The 18,327-nt window shown below is 44.0% G+C and overlaps 1 protein-coding gene across 6 annotated transcripts in view; it reads right to left on the reverse strand.

Moving 5' to 3' along the window:
• Window positions 1-18,327, reverse strand: part of C4H1orf21 (chromosome 4 C1orf21 homolog) — a 185,379-nt gene that overhangs the window by 19,174 nt on the left and 147,878 nt on the right. For all 6 annotated transcript variants that reach the window (XM_020795104.3, XM_078392346.1, XM_072998129.2 and 3 more), the window contains exon 4: window positions 10,729-10,805. In XM_020795104.3, the coding sequence (XP_020650763.1) occupies window positions 10,729-10,805 (77 nt within the window). The remainder of the gene's footprint in view (window positions 1-10,728; window positions 10,806-18,327) is intronic.

Below are 18,327 nucleotides of genomic sequence, written 5' to 3' on the forward strand. Positions count from 1 at the left end.
ACCAGTTTTGTTGAAGACCATTGTTCCAAGGACTGGGGGGGGGGGGTTTGCCACCGCCAGCATCCATGAATGGGGGCGTGGGGGGGGTGCGTCCATGCGTGGGGGTACTTGTTATGCAGTAGTATTGGACTGCCAAAAAGACGAACAAGTGGGCCCAAGATCAAATCAAGCCTGACATTTCTTGGGAAGTTAAAATCATGAAACTGAGGCTGTCCTACTTAGGGTACCTCATGAGAAGGCAGGAGGGGTTCTTTGGAAAAGCCAATGATGCTGGGAAAGGTCGAAGGCAGCAGGAGAAGAGGAAGACCCAATAGGAGATGGACTGACTCCCTCAAGGAAGCCATAGGGTTGAGTTTATAAGAGATGAGTAGGTCTGCTGAGGGCAGGACATTCTGGGCATTAACAGGGTCACCCTAAGTGTACAGAGGGGGTGACCTGAGGGCACCCAAAAGCAGCAGCAGCAGCAACCAGAACCACTACCACCCCACACTTCAGCGGGAGTGTGGGAAGCAGTAGCACAAGTGGGATTTTGTGCTTCACGGAAACCCCACCCCAGAACGCCTCCTGCTCCTTGGCTGGTCTTCGGCTTTCTCCTGGAGGGAGGAGGCTGGGCCTTGGAACCGAGCACAGGGGGAGGGTTTTCAATGGGGCGCCTCCTGCCTGCTGACTGGCATGGTGGGGCCCACTCAGAGGCTGTCTCATGGGGCGGATGAGCAGCCTATGGTTGTCGCTGTGCCAGGCGCCGCCCCACAGGAGAGCCATGGGAGCCCCGACAGGTGTGGAAGGAAGGCTAGCCAGTCCCGACCAAACCTGGGGGGGGCCTCATGCCTCTTTTCCTCCTTCCTGCCCTCCCTCCCTCTCTCCCCCTTTGTATACCCTAGCCTCAGTCCACAGATCAGTCTGCCCAGACACAAGCCAGGCCGATCCACCTGCGAGGCACTGCCTCGGTCCCTGCTCAAGCCAGCCGGGCACGCGTGGGATGCCCACGACTCGGGCAGCCGCCCGGTGGCAACGGAGGCAGGAGCCATGGACTGATGGACGGACCGACGGATCCGGGAGCCTCGGCCTCATGTGACTTGCAAGCCAGGTGCTGTCCGCTGCTGCCCGTAGTCGCCTGGCCACGTAGCAAGGTGGGCGTGGGGGAGGGGGCGGGCTGACCGGCTGGCAACTGTGGTGCTCCCTCCGGACCCTCCAGGCCTTCAAGGCGCCAGGCAGAAGCTTTGGCCAGCTTCCAGCTTGACGCTCCCCTCTGATTTTGCTACCCCAGGCCTGCCCGCAAGGAGACCGCCCTGGAAAACTGCCTAAGGTTTGGGTCTCCACACCATTTTCGGAGGATCCCTCCCGGCGGGGACAAGGCATGGGGCCGAAGTCCCACTTTCCCTCCCCCTTGGCAGACTTGGCTCGCTGCCTCTGAAGCGCCGGCTTCGATGGGCGCTGGAGCAAGGGGCTGGAGGTGGGTGCGTGTGTGTTGCCGGGTCGGCTCAGGAGGTGCCTGTCCTCCTGCTGCCACCACTGGTGGGGACCTGAGACACGCCGGACCCACCACCAACCGTCCTCCCTGCAGGGACAGCACCAGGCTTGCAGCTCGGGCCCCGCCACTTCTTCTTGGGAGCTCGAAAGGAGGAGCCGCCACATGGGTGCCTCTGGAGCATGCGCAAAGGGGTGGGGGAGCGCTCACGCCAGTGCTGGCATGTGTGCACGTGTGCAAAGCAGCTGTGGGGAGGGGAGTGCATGCGGGGGGGCGAGGTCTGTCTTCGCAGCCCAGTCCCACTCAGGCCACGTACAGACCGACACCAGGTCGCGGACCGGGGGTTGATGACCTCTGTTCTAAGGTGTGCGCATAGAGCATGGGCAACCGGCAGCCAGTATGTATATGTCCCATTTTGGATGAAGCCCTCCCCCCCCGCCATTCACAAGCGCATGGGGCAAGGCTCCTGCATAAGCAGGAATGAAAATTAGAGGGAATGTTGCTCCCAACCCTTGGCTCTGCAGTCAGGTGTTCTATCTCCATGAGCTATCCGGTCCACCAGCCATAACTGCATTTTATAAAGGCAGGGGATAGGCCATATTCACTTGCTTTCTGGTTCTCTACTGAACTGATCTGAAATCAAAGATATCTGTTCTTCTGGCTGAAAGTATGCTAAAAAACAGCTTTAAAAAACTGCAGTGTTGTGTATTATACAATAAAATCATTTTCAAGTTCCTGTACTTACCCATGTGCACAATAGAGAAAAAGTGCATCTACATAAACAACTTTTCAGAGTTCCCCTAGATATTCTTATTATATCTGTACTGAACACTTATTTTATTTGCTTTGTATTATATTTGCTTTACATTATATTTATCATGCATACAACTCTTAGAGGTTTTTAACCTTTAAAGGCAACTGAAAAGTAATTTTAAATAAGAATAAAGATGAATAATTTTATTTTGACAATGGCTACAGGGAGGCCTAACCCTTAAGAATGTTACCTGCAGAACTCCTAGACAACAGAGGCACTCCAAAGAACAGATAAGAGGAAAAGCAGAAAAGAATAGGTACATCTAAAACATAATAGCAGACTTCAGTAAAAGGAGCAAAAACAAATAAATGTGTAAGCCTTTAATGCGAGGGTGTCTGTCCTTGGGATTTTTTTTCCAAATCATGGGAATTAGGGGTCTCATTAAGAGTACCCCCACTCCATCTCACCCCCACCAAATGTAGGCATTCTAGGTGCCTATGCCGAACATAAGGATTTTACAAAACCTCTCACAGAATCCACGGAACATATGAGAAAGTACAGCTCAAATAATATATGCCGTTCCACCCTCAAAGGTGCTTTAGATGTAGCATAGTAATTGCTTCTACATTTAGGCTAATTAGGAATCTCTGTACATGCTGACAGTTCCCAGGCCAAGTCCTCCCTCCCCCTCCCCCCAACCCCCCCCTTCTTTTCCCTCCAGGCAGAAGGTCAGATAATTTGCTTCCATTAACAACGCAATACCATGGGACAGAAGAGGGCAATGAGACTATGTTTCACTGCAGTGGACAGGACTGGGAAAACACTATTATTAGTTGTTGGCAAAGTGCTGTCAGCGCATTTCTGTGGATATAGGACACAAGACGACAGACCCTGCCCCAGGGGAGTATAAAAGCTGAACGCGGGGAGTAAGGTCAGATACTCCCCTAAAGCCAGAGGACATAGAAGGCTCAGGGAAACATCCTGAGCATTGTGTCTGTACATATTTGTTTGTCCACTTAAGAAATCAACAGAAATCTTCAGGGTATGTTTTGGTTTTAAGAGAGTCCAGTATACCAGGATACGGGAAAACATGAACTCTAGAACTTAAGAACTCAAACAAGGGAATGACACAGCTCCAGTTTATATAATGGCACTATCTGTGGCCAGTTGCTTTCTTCTCCCCACATCACAGATAAGGAACACAAATTACAAGCTGGGGCAAGGGAGTACGGGACTCATTCTTTCCAGATCAGGACCATCACAGCAGTGGCCAGCAGCAGGCTGTCAGCATTCAGAGGGGATGCACTGGCTTTCAGCAGTGCATCACTCTAAAGGTGATGCTAGGCCACACTGATCCATCATAAATAATTTGCATTCGTACTTTAAGTTACTGTAAGAGACCAGATGGTGTGGATTCTGCTGACAACAGTACTGACTGCTGGGTCAGGAAGTACACAGCAAAAACGTGCTACGGACATGCAACTTGGGCTGGAAGAGAGGTGTGCATCGCGCCTGGAAGATGGTGTTGGAGGTGTTGGTCCCTGATGTGGTGATAGTCCACCTGGGCAAAAACAATCTGCCTGCACAAAAGAACTTGAACTTTGATCAAGGCAGCAGAAGATCACGTTGCCCTGTTCCAGCTACATCTGCCTGGGACAACACTAATTCGATCGGACATGATTGAGAGGCAAGTCAGACAAGACGGCAAAGCCCTTGCTTGGCAAGGCTGACCTGACGCAAAGAAAGGAGGCCAGGATGGATTGTTACCTTAGCGCAGCACATGTGGCTATATCACGGAGGTATCATCTTTAAGCAATCTGAATTATTCAGAGCAGATGGGGTATATTTATCAAACCACGGGTAGGTTGTATTGTTGTTAGTACATGGCATCAAGTTGGAACTGACTGACAGCAACCGTAATAGGGCTTTCAAGATACGTGAGATATTTAAAGAGGTTTTTTTCCAGCCCTCCCATGAGTTTCCCCCCATGGCTGAGTAGGGATTCGAATTCAGGTCTCCTAGAGTCCTAGTCCACTATACCACACTGGATATCAAGGACTTGTGTGCACAAGATGTATAGCTAAAGAATATGGAGGATGGACTTGTATCTTTGTTACAGCAGTAACAGCTGGATTAAGAGAGGCAGGCTTGTCAGCACTACCCCTATCTATGGTGGATCCAAGGAAGGGGGAGGAGATAGCCAGTCCAGGATAGGTATCTGGGGGACCAGGGCATGAGCAGAGATAGTGGTGTGCCCAGCTCAGAGGGAAGTCTTCCCTCTTCACAACAAGTGGCAGAGAGGACCCCAAGTGATCCAATTTGGGTTGCCACCCTGTGTCTCCCAGCTGAGAGGATGGTATTGATGATTGGATCCAGTCTTTCTTGTGTACCACTGCTATGCTGCCATAAGCAATAAAGTTGTGGCCCATGTTATTTCTATTATAACTGGTGATAAAATGTATGCTTTTTCTGGGCAGTGGAAACTGCACGGCCCATTTTGCTGCCTGGGTCAGCAGTACTAGGACAAAGGTGACAACAGAGCAGCCATGAGCAGGAAACCTTAAAAGATGGGGTTAATTGACCATTAGCTTCTTTTAGCTGGTATGCAATTTACACATTGAGGCAAACGCCTAAACAGAGCTATTGTAGCAGCAAGGAGACAATATAGGAAGTAAGAGAACAGAGGTAGGAGTATCCAGGGATGAATGTGAGTACAGTGGTACCTCGCAAGACGACAACCTCACTAAACGACAAATCCGCATAACGATGACTTTTTGCGATCGCTATAGCAATCTGCAAAACAGTCATTCCAATGGGGGATTTTCGCTGGACATTGAATAGGTCCATGCTTCGCGAACCATTTGTTTGCAAGACGACAATTTTTTCCGCTGATCATTGGCTTCGCAAAATGGCTGCCCTGTGTTTTCCAGACCCATGCTTCGCAGGGCAGCCATTTTTACAGCTGATCGGTGCTCGCAAAATGGCTTCCCTGGATGACGATGTATTTTCCCCACTGGAAACCGGGTTTCAATGCATTCCAATGGGGAAAGGGTTTTCGCATGACAACTATTTCACTAAACAGCGATTTCAATGGGACGGATTGTCGTCATGCAGGGCACCACTGTAACTGATTTTACACACAAGTTTCTTCTCATAAATACCTGCTTGTGTCATTCATTCCTAACTTTTCTCCATCATGGGGAGTCATGTCAACATAATTCAGCTGTCCTTGGAAACAGCTTATCTTTCAGCAAGGAATTGCTTTTTAGACAGAAATGTAATAATTTGGCTGGGAAATCAAAGCCAGGCAGACATGCCCTAACATTTTCCTCTCAGATCAAGCCAAATGGAGAGTAAGGAAACACAATTCTGATGCCAGGTGATGTAGCCATTTCATAGCAGCTTAATACACAGAGTACGACAGGCACAATCAAACACCCATTGGAGAACTCACTTGTCCTATTGTGTCATCAAAGGCACTAACAGTAGAACACGTGACATTCAAGTCTGTTTCTGGATCTCTCCGGATGCCATCAGAATCAGACTCACGCACAAAACAAAAGTTTTGTTTTTAGGAAAAATGGAGCCAAAGGAAGAAGTGTAAAATTTGCCAGTATCTTGAAGTGGCTCTCTTCTTAAGCCACTTTAATGTTATTAGTAAATTAACAGCGTGCGAAATAGGGTTGCTTGAGGTCTGGGTGCCATTTGAATGCGTGGATTGCACTAAAGAGCATCCTGGACCTTCTAGTGATCTTATTTAGACCAATCCAGCCTGTTCCAAAACAGGCACTGTGGACAAGCCTTGATTTTGACACCAAAGGTGATTAATTGTTGACTGATGTCCATAACCTCATGACATTATCTAATCCCCTTTTAAAGCATCCAGGTTGGCAACCACCTCGTGGCAGTGAATTCCACAACTATATATTAGTGGTGCCATATGTTTTGCTAAAGCACAGCAAAAAGAATTATACAAGCAAAATCAAAAGATGGGATGCTCCAAATAAAAAAACATTACCATGAAAATGAACTGGAGATTAATACCATATTCGGCATAGATATAGCAGAAAGTATGCTCTTGCTCTGTGACAAATCTGGAGGCATTTGGGCCAAGGGCTTTTGAGTTGTGATTTTTTAAAAGGCACAAGTGACCAGAAAGCTATAGCTAATTGAAAAGAGATGAAAAACATAGATAAAACAATATTGGCATACCTGGGGGGGTATGAAATCGGTGCCTTTTTAAAATAAAATCTGACAATTCCGAAGGAACTACAGTATCTGCATAGCAAAGCATTCTGGCCAATCAGAATGTGTCTTCAGTCAGCCCACAGGGCAGATGTTTGTCACTTTTAACCATGCCATTGCCTTTAATGTGGAAGAATAGCTTTTGAAATATTTACATAAGAAGGAGCTTAGAATGTGTGACTAGGAAGGAGTTAAATGCTTTCTTTCACACTGAAGGCAATGGCAGGGTTAAAAAGGCACTGATTTCAGAAGTTTTTAGGGTTAAAAAGCAGTAATTAAAAGGTCTGATTCAGAGCCATGAATGACTCATTTCCTGTGAATGAAAAAGAAGAGGTTAAAATGGAGGGTTCCTCCCCCGGCATGCAAATGTTGTCTTATCTATGTCTTTCATCTCTTTTCAATTAGCTGTAGCTTTCTGGTTGCTTGTGCCTTTATGGGGTAAAACAGTGCTGCTTTTTTAAAAAAATCACAAATCATGACACACACACCCATGCATGGAGCCCGCTCCCCACAACCATTCTGTGGCCCCAAAAAGGTTGGGGACCGCTGCCCTAGAAGACAAAAACAAAATTCAAAATGATCTTGCTAAGATGGAGCACTGGGCCGAAAGCAACAGAATTAAATTCAACAGGGAGAAGTGCAAAGTACTGCACCTTGGAAAAAGAAACCAATTGCACAGTTACAAGATGGGGGATATCTGGCTCAGCAAAACTACGAGTAAGAAGGATCTTGGAATTGTCGCAGATCACAAGCTAAATATGAGTCAACAAAAAAGAAACCAATTGCACAGTTACAAGATGGGGGATACCTGGCTCAGCAAAACTACGAGTAAGAAGGATCTTGGAATTGTCGCAGATCACAAGCTAAATATGAGCCAACAGTGTGGGGTGGCTACAAAGGCAAATGCTATTTTAGGCTGGATTAATAGAAGTATAGTTTCCAAATCCTGAGAGGTGCTAGTTCCTCTCTATTCAGCACTGGTTAGGTCTCACCTTGAGTCTTGTGTCCGGTTCTGGACACCACACTTCAAGAAGGATGCTAACAAATTGGAAGAAGTTCAGAGGACAGCAACAAGAATGATCAGGGGGCTGGAGACCAAGGCTTATGAGGAAAGGCTGAAAGAATTAGGCATGTTTAGCCTTGACAAAGAAGACTGAGGGGTGATATGATAGCACTTTTCAAAAATTTGAAAGGCTGTCATAACAGAGGAGGGGCAGGATTTGTTTTCCATCATTCCAGAGTGCAGGACACGCAACAATGGGCTGAAATTAAAGTAACTCAGATTTTGGTTGATTATCAGAAAAAAATTCCTAACTGTTAGAGCAGTAAAACAGTGGAACCGGTTACCTCGGGAGTCGGGGAGTACTGGAGGCATTCAAGAAAAACTTGGATAATCACCTGGCAGATATGCTTTGACTGTATTCCTGCACTGAGCAGGGGGTTGGACTTGATGGTCTTGTAGGTCCCTTCCAACTTCACTTTTCTATGATTCTATGAAATCTTATTTGCACCCATATACTACACCACAGAAATCATGGGTCCTTCAATGGATGGCAAAAACAAGAGGTGCAAAAACATGGGGATGACACACAGATCCTCATGGGGCCACATGATTTTTCTGAAGTATCATCCCAAAACCATTATCCACTCACAGGCACCATTTACGCCCATAGGTCCCATCTCTGCCCACATACTAAAACATAGAAATTGTGGCTCCTTCAATGCATATCTTTGCAGTTGCACAAAAACATAGATCTGAAGCACGGATCCTCATGGATCCACGTGATTTTTCTGCAGGATTGTCTCACACCACTGTCTAATCACAGGTCCTATCTCTGCCACAAACTACAAGACAGAAATCACGGGTCCCCCAGAGCATGGCTTTGCAGCAATGCAAAACACCAATGTAAGTCAGAAATGTTCATGGACCAACATGATTTTTCTGCAGGATCATTCTCAAACCACTGTCCATGCATAGGCCCCAGTTGTGCCCATAGGTTACACAATAGAAATCACAGGTCCTCCAGTACATGGCTTTGCAATGGTGTAAAAACATGGATTCAACATAGGATCTGTATGGATCCACATCATTTTGATGCAGAGTCATCCCCAAACCACTGTCCAATCGTAAGTCTCATCTCTGGCCATACACTAAAACACAGAAATTGTGGGTCCTTCAGCTCATGGCTTTGGAGTTGCGCAAAAACATGGATTTGAAGAAGAGATCCTCATGGATTCATGATTTTTACACAGGATCATCCCCAAGCTACTATCAAATCACAGGACCCATCTTTGTCCACAGAGTACACCAGAGAAATCATGGGTCTACCAGTACATGGCTTTGCAGTGGTGCAAAAAGATGCATCTGATGCACAGATCCTCTTGGATCCACATTATTTTTATGGAGGATTATCCTAAACCACTGTCCAGACATAAGCCCCACTTGTGCCCATAGATAACAACAGGGAAATCATGGGTCCCCGAGTGCATGGTTTTGCAGTGGGGCAAAAGCAAAGGGACAAATTTTGGAAAACATGTACACAACATATCTGTAGAAGTTTTGGTTTAAAACAGCTTTTCTTTCTCAGCTTGCCTAACTCAGAGAAAGGGATATGAGACTGGAACATAGCTTTCCAGTCTGCATTTGGCGGAGTGGGCACGGCAACATTGGTTTAGCCAAGAGGTTAAAGTAGGGTGTGTATTAGAGATGGGCATGAACCTTGATTCGGAGGTTCATTCTGTTTCATCGACGTGGCACCACAGGCCTCCTGGAAAATCTTAAAAAGCAGACAGAGTTGGGTGTCATCAGCACACTGGTGGTACCAGACTACAAAATTCTGGACAGCCTCTTTCAGGTTTTTCATGCATATGTGAAACATTATGGGGAATCATGGAAGCCTGAGACACTCCACAGGTCAAGGTGTTGAACAGGAGTTCCCCAGCACCACTATCATTCACAAAGTGACATCACCCAAGGGAAAATCCCAGAAGCTGACTTCTTTTTTCATTAATTCAAAACTTCTCACCCAAACACAAAGCAATTGTCAGGGCTGTTTTTCAATAAGTGTCAATGGTAGTGAGCAGAAGAGAGTACACTGTAGACCAGGGGTCTCCAAATTTTTCAAAAGGGGCACATCATAAATTTTCCGCATTTTCAACGGCCAAAGGAACACACGCATATCCACACATGTCCAGATAAAAAGGCAATGCGGGCTGGATGTGGCCCACAGGCTGTAGTTCGAAGACCCCTGCTGTAGACCATCTTGACTGTCGTCATTGGTGTGGCCAACATTCAGGCTGCCCTTTTCTAAGTAAAGCTTGGCATCCTTTACCTTGCTGGCTATGCAGACACAATATTTTGCAGCAATATTGGGCCATTTCCTGGATTTTTGAATCATGGGTACAGAAGCACAATATCCCACATTCATAAACCAGAGGGTTTTTTTTTGAAGGACTAAATATTCTGTGCACAAAGAAAAATGTTACTATCTGAAAGGAACAAGGAAGGAAGGCTGTTCAGAAAGTAATACAACCTTCTAGTTGCACAGTTTAAATATTAAGTCCCAGGCATGGGATTTTCAGGTTTTTTTTCACCCACTACATTTTACCAGGAGCTCCCCCAACTAGAATTCTGGTAGAGTTAGTTGAAAAAATCCAAGTTCTTAGAGGAGACTCAGGATCCTCACCTGTTCCTTGCTAAGGCTCTTTTTGAAGACGGCCATTAAAACACAGACATGGATGGAGCATTCTAAGTTCCATGAGAACAGGAAAGCATTTGGAGACTGGCAGTCTGTTGTTGTGTTTTTTTGGAGCGGCACCCTCTACAGCAGTGGTGTCCAGCCTTGGCCCTCCAGAGGTTCTTGGACTTCAACTCCCAGAAGCCTTCACCACCTCCTCTGCTGGCCAGGATTTCTGGGTGTTGAAGTCCAAGAACATCTGGACGGCCAAGGTTGGACACCACTGCTCTACAGGGCCTAATGAACAGAGAGACTGGCGCCCCCTAATGCTTTGCTGCAATACTGCAATAAAAATTTAAGGCAATAGAAAAATTATCATAAAATATGAAGCACTCAAACAAAACAGAACAAAACAAATTCAGGCATAATGCATAATTGAAATAAGAAATTTAAGTACTGTATTACCAGAAATGCAGCTACTATTGGGGGAGGGGGTGTTGGGGACTGGAGAAACAAAGCTAAATGCTTCACTTGCACAGGAAGATTTCTATTAAGATAAAAAGAGCAAGAGCGAGAGAACTTACTTTGTTCTAGGCTGATGTACTAATCCTGGAAGCTCTTTATTTGTCTTAAGTCTTACATGTGAACTGGCACTTTTTTCCTGGGGGGTAGAAACAGAAAAGGAAATGGGATAGTGAGACAGACAAGATAAGACATAATCTATTAGAGTTTATTTTAAAATATGGAACATTTATCTATCATTAGATTGCAACTAGACAAAGAGGTGATGTGTAAATATAACATTTTAAAATACAGAGTGATCAAATATTGCAACATTGGGCTCTAGAATGACCAATGTCTTGTCTGAAAACTTTATATTAAGCATTTCCGGTTTCTTTTCATAAACACTAAAGTCTCACAAGAAATAGTAATATTTTGTGCTTACATGGCAAAATATAGTGTATTTATTCTAGAAGACACAAGGCAGGAATGTGGACAGTGAAAAAGGAAACATAGCTTCAGACCTTTAAAAAAAGCTTAGGAGACAGCAGTGGAAAGAAATGCCACCAAAGAAACAGTTGCTTTGGGGAGAAGGCATCATCATTTGAAATCAGCAGATGGAATCAAGTCAATGGACAGAATCTGGTGTAAAGGAAAGCAACACACCAGAAAAGGCAATCTGAGAGTTGGGAGTGGAAGAGAGAAGGAGAACCATGTGTTGGAGGACATCTCTATGAAAAATACGATAGAATAAGGATAAAACAAACCAGATAGAAACATATGGAACAGGAGTTGGAAATCCTTCTATCTCCCTCCAGCCACACCTCCATTTTGAATTACCCTGAAATGTCAATAGATACTCTCAAAACCATTAAGATCTTTTTTTTTAACTGAATCTGAATCCTCCAAGACATCTCAAGTACTATATCGTAAGAACTTTGCTCACTTCTCTTTTCTACTCCTTGGATGTTTCACACAACTTCTACAGAAGCAATAATAAGTTACTCCTGTTTGCATCTATGCAATAATGCCTAGATCTTCATTTGCAAATGGGTTCCTCACTTGCACCACTGCTGTAGGGGAGGAGGGGCTTGAATGACAGAATTATCCCTCGTGAAATAATAATACAGTCCTATCTCTAGAATGCTAGTATATCAGGAAATAGTGCAGGATTTCCAGATTTCCTTTCAGTATGAAAGGAAATCTGTTGTTGTTTGGTAGAGCATTCAGTCATACACAGATTTAAAGCAAAAAAAAAAAAAAAAAGGACAAGATTTATGATACCTCAATGATCTAGGCCTCATCCATTTGGATCGTTTAACAGTCAGCTGCTTTTCATTAAAAAAATCTTCTAAATGTGTGGATTTAGAAAAAAAACTAAGGGATAATTACATGAAACTAGAAATTATAATAATTACAGGCTTCCTGTCAGTGCCCAACACCTTCTAGGGATATGAAATGATTGGTTCAAACTGAGAGACTAAGATGCAGATAAGCGACATTATGGGCAGGCGTTAGTTCAAAGCTATCAGTCTTGCCAGACCTTTCCACTCCTTCTTTAGTGATACAATATAAAGCCTCAGAATAAAGGGCACGGCCCATCTGCTGAGTTCTCATGATCCCATGGGACAACTTTTTAATCTTGCTTTGCAACAGCTATTTCTGTTTCTCCTTTTGCCTGTTTTGCCTACATGCACCATAAACAGATATTGCTCTCAAATAAAAAATGGGCTGGTGGATGGGTGGGACAGGGAGAGTTAATAAGATTGCAAAGGCACGGCTCCACTGTAAGGGTATAAAACTGGAGATACAAAGTCAGCATCCAGTTGCACAAATCCATATGCTGTCTTTTTGCTTTTTGTTACTCATGGGAGGAAATAAACCACTAGTTTACAACTACTGAAAAATACACAAGTAAAAAGTGAACTTGCATTTGGTTATATATCTGCAGCATTTACCCATTTGGAAATGAGCTGATGGTTACAAGCTTATTCCTGACCTGCCCCTTGCGTACATATAACGAATTTTCTTTGCTCAAACTAACTGCACCAAGTAATGTAAAGAAGCGAAGTGGACTCTCCTCTTAAACATACAATCTGAAGTCCACATGGAATCAAATCCTGGATTACACAGAAAACCAGGTTGGCTCTAACTTGAAACTGCCCAAAGCCTCCCAGTAAGTTTTAGAGCAGGGCAGGGGCTTCCCACTAGCTGAGCCTTCCCCAGAGTTACCTAATCCATACTGGCTACTAATCTCTGTACTGGCCATCAAAGCACAAAACCATAGTCTGTGGTTTTGTGCTTTGAAGCCTTTTCCCGTTTCAGCCATAGCTGAAGTGGGGAATAGCAATAAGAAAGATCTTCAAACAATGTGCATCTGGCTCAGTTCGAGCACCAAGACAAATTATGGTTAAAGAAACTGAACTATGGTTTGACATGATAGAAAGGATGAGAAATAATGCTTTCTGCCTAGCCAGCAAATCAGAATTAGAAACCATGGTTTTTTAAACTGTATTTGCAGCAAATAATGGGTTGTGCTGTGATGCACTGTGATGTCCACACTGAAAAAACGCTGCTGCTCCAGTGCGTGCTTGCCATACCACAGAAACAGGAGTATTGAGCAGAGTTTTAAAATGATTCTGAATAATTAAAAACTCAAACCGTGATTTGTATTCTAAATTATGGTCAGCGTACCACACAGTTTGAGAGAATACCTCAACTGAGTTAAGTGTTAATAGTTGACGCATACATTGCACTTTTCAGAGGTAATCAGGGATGGATTTTAACAAAAATACATTGTTTGCTAAGTATATCTAAATTTCTCTAGCCACTTAAATAGTGTTGTCTAGCAGGAAACAGTACAGCCTCTATTTTCCATCTGCTACTCAGCAGGATTAATAAACTGCAGGAAAGAATTTAACAGCAGAAATAAAACTGAGCTCAATGAAAACCTGTTCACTCATTTTTAATCTGGCAGATCACACTGTTTATATACTTGTACTTAACTGCAAGCATGTATGCACAGAAATTCCAAAGACCCACTCACATAAGGAAATATTCCTCATAAACTAATTTGAGATTGTCAAAATTTTTAGTTTTATCTGGTTTGTAGCCTCAACTGAATTTGTTATTTCTCTTTCAAAATTAAAAGGTTTTAGAAGACATAATCAAGAGTTCTTCCCAGGGTTACTGGTTTTTAAGAGTTTTATCTCAAACCTTTCAGTAACAGAGAGTGAGACAGAGTTAAAGGAGAAAAAAAGCAGTACAAATTTCTTTATATCTCTCCAATGATCCTGGGTGGCAGTGACAAACATGAGCTATACTGGTTTGACTAATGTCTGAGGCAGTCTAGGCAGCACTAGAGTTTCTTTTTAATTGCCCTGGATACCACTGTCAAGATCAAACACCTGACCAGATTTTGTAAAGGACTGTAGATTGTTCCACATATTTCCCTTAATGGATACTCAAAGAGTATTGGTACTAAAATATTGAACAAAAGCATTTACTCAGCCATGAAGAGTACTAGGTACTGTGAAGCCAACTATAGTCAGAGTCTGATAATACAAAAATACGAATACACACACACACACACACACACAAATAAGACAATGCAGAGCACCATAAACAGTGAAATCTCAAATCAAATGACTCAAATAGAAATTAAATAAAGAACAAACAGATGAGAGATACAATGTGAAATATAAAAAGATCAACTATGGAGAATTACACAAGGGCTCAAATCTTCTTGGTGTAAACTAGACTTTTGGAAGGGTTTTGATGCCACCAGCAGGAGGAGATTTTGGATAATGAAAGAATTCCACCTTCTCTCCTATGGCTTTTCTGACTTAACAAGTAATTCATTTAATGTGGGAGCCATAGGACAGAAGGAAGAAGTATTTAATTACTGAGAATCTTCCCCACCAGCAATGTAATTTGATAGTGGTGAATTCTGGTAATGAAAATCTTCCTCCTTCCATCCTGCAGCTCCCATGTAATGAAATAGATTATTTGCAAGTCAGAAAAGCCACAAGGAGGAAATCTGTCATAACCTAAACTCTCCTCCTACTGGTGATACCACTTTCCAACAACTATAGATACAAAAACAGGATTTCAGCCAAGAACTTCTGAAATAAAATTAGAGAAGCCAAAGAAAAATGACGACCCAACAACAGAAATAGAGAAACCCATCAAAGATCTATACGTATATCTTTTGGTCAAGGAGATCAAAGATTAAGGAGGCAGAAGAATGATGCAAGGAGCATCAATGGCCATTACTGGTGGATAGGGCAAATTTTTTGATACTCGACACAAGGATAAAATCATGGCGTCAAGTTAATACTGTACCTTAAACAGCTATTTGAAGATAATAACGCATTGAATTTAGTCCACCAGATGTTAACACAAGAAACACAGAAATCCAAAATAGCTGGAAAAGCACCTGATTTTGTACAAGTACTGAAACTAAGACAATTTATTTATTTATTTAAAATATTTTATCCCACCATCTTCTTAGAAAGAACCCAAGGTAGCTTGCATAATTAAAAAGACAATATTTAAAAACAGAGGTATAGAAATATTTAAAAAGAATTAAACAAGTATTACTTTGAAAATGGTAATAAAATCAATACTAAAACACATTTAAAACAACAGAGCACAACAATCCATTAAAAAACCCTTCTCAGACCACTAGTTATTAAGGGAAAGCCTACCTGAAGAGAAAGGTCTTTGCCTGCTTTTGGAAGGACAACAAAGATGGGGTCAACTTAGATTCCTGTGGGAGGGAGTTCCAGAATCTGGGAGCAGCAACAGAGAAGGCCCTCTCCCGTGTCCCCAACCTGTGAAGACGGTGGGACCGAGAACAAGGCTTCCCTTGATGATTTTAAAACCTAGGCAGGCTCACAGAAGGAGATGTAGTCTTTTAGATAGTGTGGAACAAAGCTATTTAGGGTTAAAGCCAGCACTTTGAATTGTGCCTGGAAATGGATTGGCAGCCAGTAAAGCCGCTGTAACTGGTGTGTGTGTGTGTGTGTGTGTGTGTGTGTGTGCGTGCGTGCGTGCGCGTGTGTGTGTGTGTGTGTGAGAGAGACACATGATTGCAAGATATTGCTACATGTTTTAGTGTATCTTTTCCAATTAAATCTACAGAATCATTTCTGAAACTTGGCTAAGCTCAACTACAGAATAACTTTAATAAGCCATTTGCTAAAGATTTTTGTAAATACAGGGCAGAATTTACAAGCAATGTGAAAGGGCAGGCAACCCAGTGAAGCACTGTTCTTCATAACTATACCTTGGGGCAATGCTGTGACATGAATGTGGATATGTATATTTGCTTAAAGGATGACAAGAAATCCTTTGACAAATCCAATATGGGAAGCTAACAGAGCTATTGCTAACAATGGCCTTGATTCAAGAAATATTCTTACCATTCACAATCTGTACGGCAACAAAAAGCTGCAGCAAACATTGGAAATGAGAGAACAAAGAATGCAAGAGTTTTAAATAGGAAATGGCAAAGATGTATACAGTGGTGCCTCGCATCACGACGTTAATTCGTTCCAGCGAAATCGCTGTAGAACGAAAACATGATCCGATTTTAAAAAGCCCATAGAAACGCATTAAAACCAATTAATGCGTTCCTAGGGGCTTCAAACTCACCGTCCAGCGAAGATCCTCCATAGCGCAGCCATTTTCACTGCCTGTGTAGTGAGGAATCCATGCGAAAAAACAGTGGGCGGCCATTTTGTTTACCTGGTGGCCATTTTGAAACTGCCAATCAGCTGTTAAAAAGATCATCGCAAAGCGAAATTCCCCCATAGGGAACATCGTTTTGAGATCGCTTTTGCAATAGCAAAAACATCAACGGCAAGCGATTTTGTTGTCAAACGGAGCGCCCATCTTGCGGGGCACCACTGTACTTGCAGAATGGCTTTTAATTTGTATGCTGAGAAAATCTTTAGAGAAGTACTTCCTGATTCAAATGACAGGATTATCAACAATGGTGAGGTACTCAACAACATCCAAAATGTAGACAATGCAATACAGTGGTGCCTCGCATAACGAGCATCCCATTTAACGACGAATCTGCATAGCGATTCGTTTTTTGTGCCCACTCTGAAGCGCCGGCCGGCCGGCATTTTTGGGGCGGGCGCGTCGGAGCGGCCGCGGGCGAGGGCTCTCCCATGGCCGCTCTGAAGCACCGGCTGGCCGGCATTTTCGGGCAGGCGCGTCGGAGCGGCCGTGGGTGAGGGCTCTCCCGCGGCCACTCTGAAGCACCAGCTGGCTGGCATTTTCGGGGTGGGCACGTCGGAGGGCCGGAAGGCTAGAGCAGGCTGGGCCCCTGGCCGCTCGCCCCCGGCCTGCACAGAGCCAGCAGAGCACCAGGAGGCTTCGGACCGGTAAGTCCTTTTTAAAAAAAATTTCTGTGTGGGTTTTGGAGGGTGGATTTGGACTGGGGAGGTTAAAGTTTGTGGTTTGTGTGTGTGTTTTTTTCGCGGCATTTTCACCTCGGGCGCTTCGGACTGGCCGCGGGGGAGGGCTCCCCCGCCGCCATTCTGAAGCGCTTCGACCGGCTGTGTGAAAATGGGGGCTTTGGTCCTCCCAAAGGCCCCATTTTCACACAGCTGATCGGCGGTTCCAAAATGGCCGCCGCAACCATTTTCACACGCTGCCCTCCCTTACCGAGGCAGCAAAAATGGCCGCCCCTATGGAGGATCTTCGCTGAACTGTGAGTTTCTGCCCCATAAGAACGCAAAAAGATGTTCCCTATGGGGGAATTTCACTTTGCGATGATCGGTTCCCTGCTTCAGGAACTGATCATCGCAAAGTGATGATTTTTTAATAGCTGATCGGTGGTTTCAAAATGGCCACCGGGTAAACAAAATGGCCACCTGCTCTGTTTTCGCACGGACTCCTTGCTGCACAGGCAGCGAAAATGGCCACGCTATGGAGGATCTTCACTGGACGGTGAGTTTGAAGCCCCTAGGAACGCATTAATCTGGTTTTAATGCATTTCTATGGGCTTTTTAAAATCGCATCACGTTTTTGTTCTACAGCGATTTCACTGGAACGAATTAACGTCGTGATGCGAGGCACCACTGTATACAAGTCAGCATTAGGCGTACTCAAGTCACTTGTTTGACTTTAAAAAACAACATCTCAGTCCATGGCCAGACCACAAACTTTTTAAAACTTCTACTGGTCTCAAATGTAATAGTACAAGTTCAAAGCTGCATAGTTCTCAGAACACAGCCTACAAATAAATAAACCATACATTTATAATGTTCAAAGCCGAACGCTAAAATGGCCAAAATGCTAATTAAATCAGCCACACAAAAATGGCCTGATTCGCCTGGAATGCTTAACGAAAATTAAATATTAGGCCACCTCCTTGCCCTCTTCTCTAGTATGGTCATAAGGAGCAATGGACAGTTTTCACTTCTGTTTTCAACTAGTTGTACTTACTTATCGGATCCAAAAAGGGGAAAGTCGTTACTGTTAACTATGGTTTATGGAAACAAATCAGGGCCGTTAATCACAGATAGAGATTAGTTTAGTTATCATGGTTAACATTAACTGCAGTTTGTCTGGTGTTCAGTAAGGGTGATATTCAGACAGTATGTTACTCAGGCCTCATAGTGGATAACTAGGGTTCAGTGGAAAAGAAAGAGAGGCTTCCCATC

This window comes from Pogona vitticeps, chromosome 4 (genome assembly GCF_051106095.1).
Source record: "Pogona vitticeps strain Pit_001003342236 chromosome 4, PviZW2.1, whole genome shotgun sequence".
In the NCBI taxonomy this organism is placed as follows: Eukaryota; Metazoa; Chordata; class Lepidosauria; order Squamata; family Agamidae; genus Pogona; species Pogona vitticeps.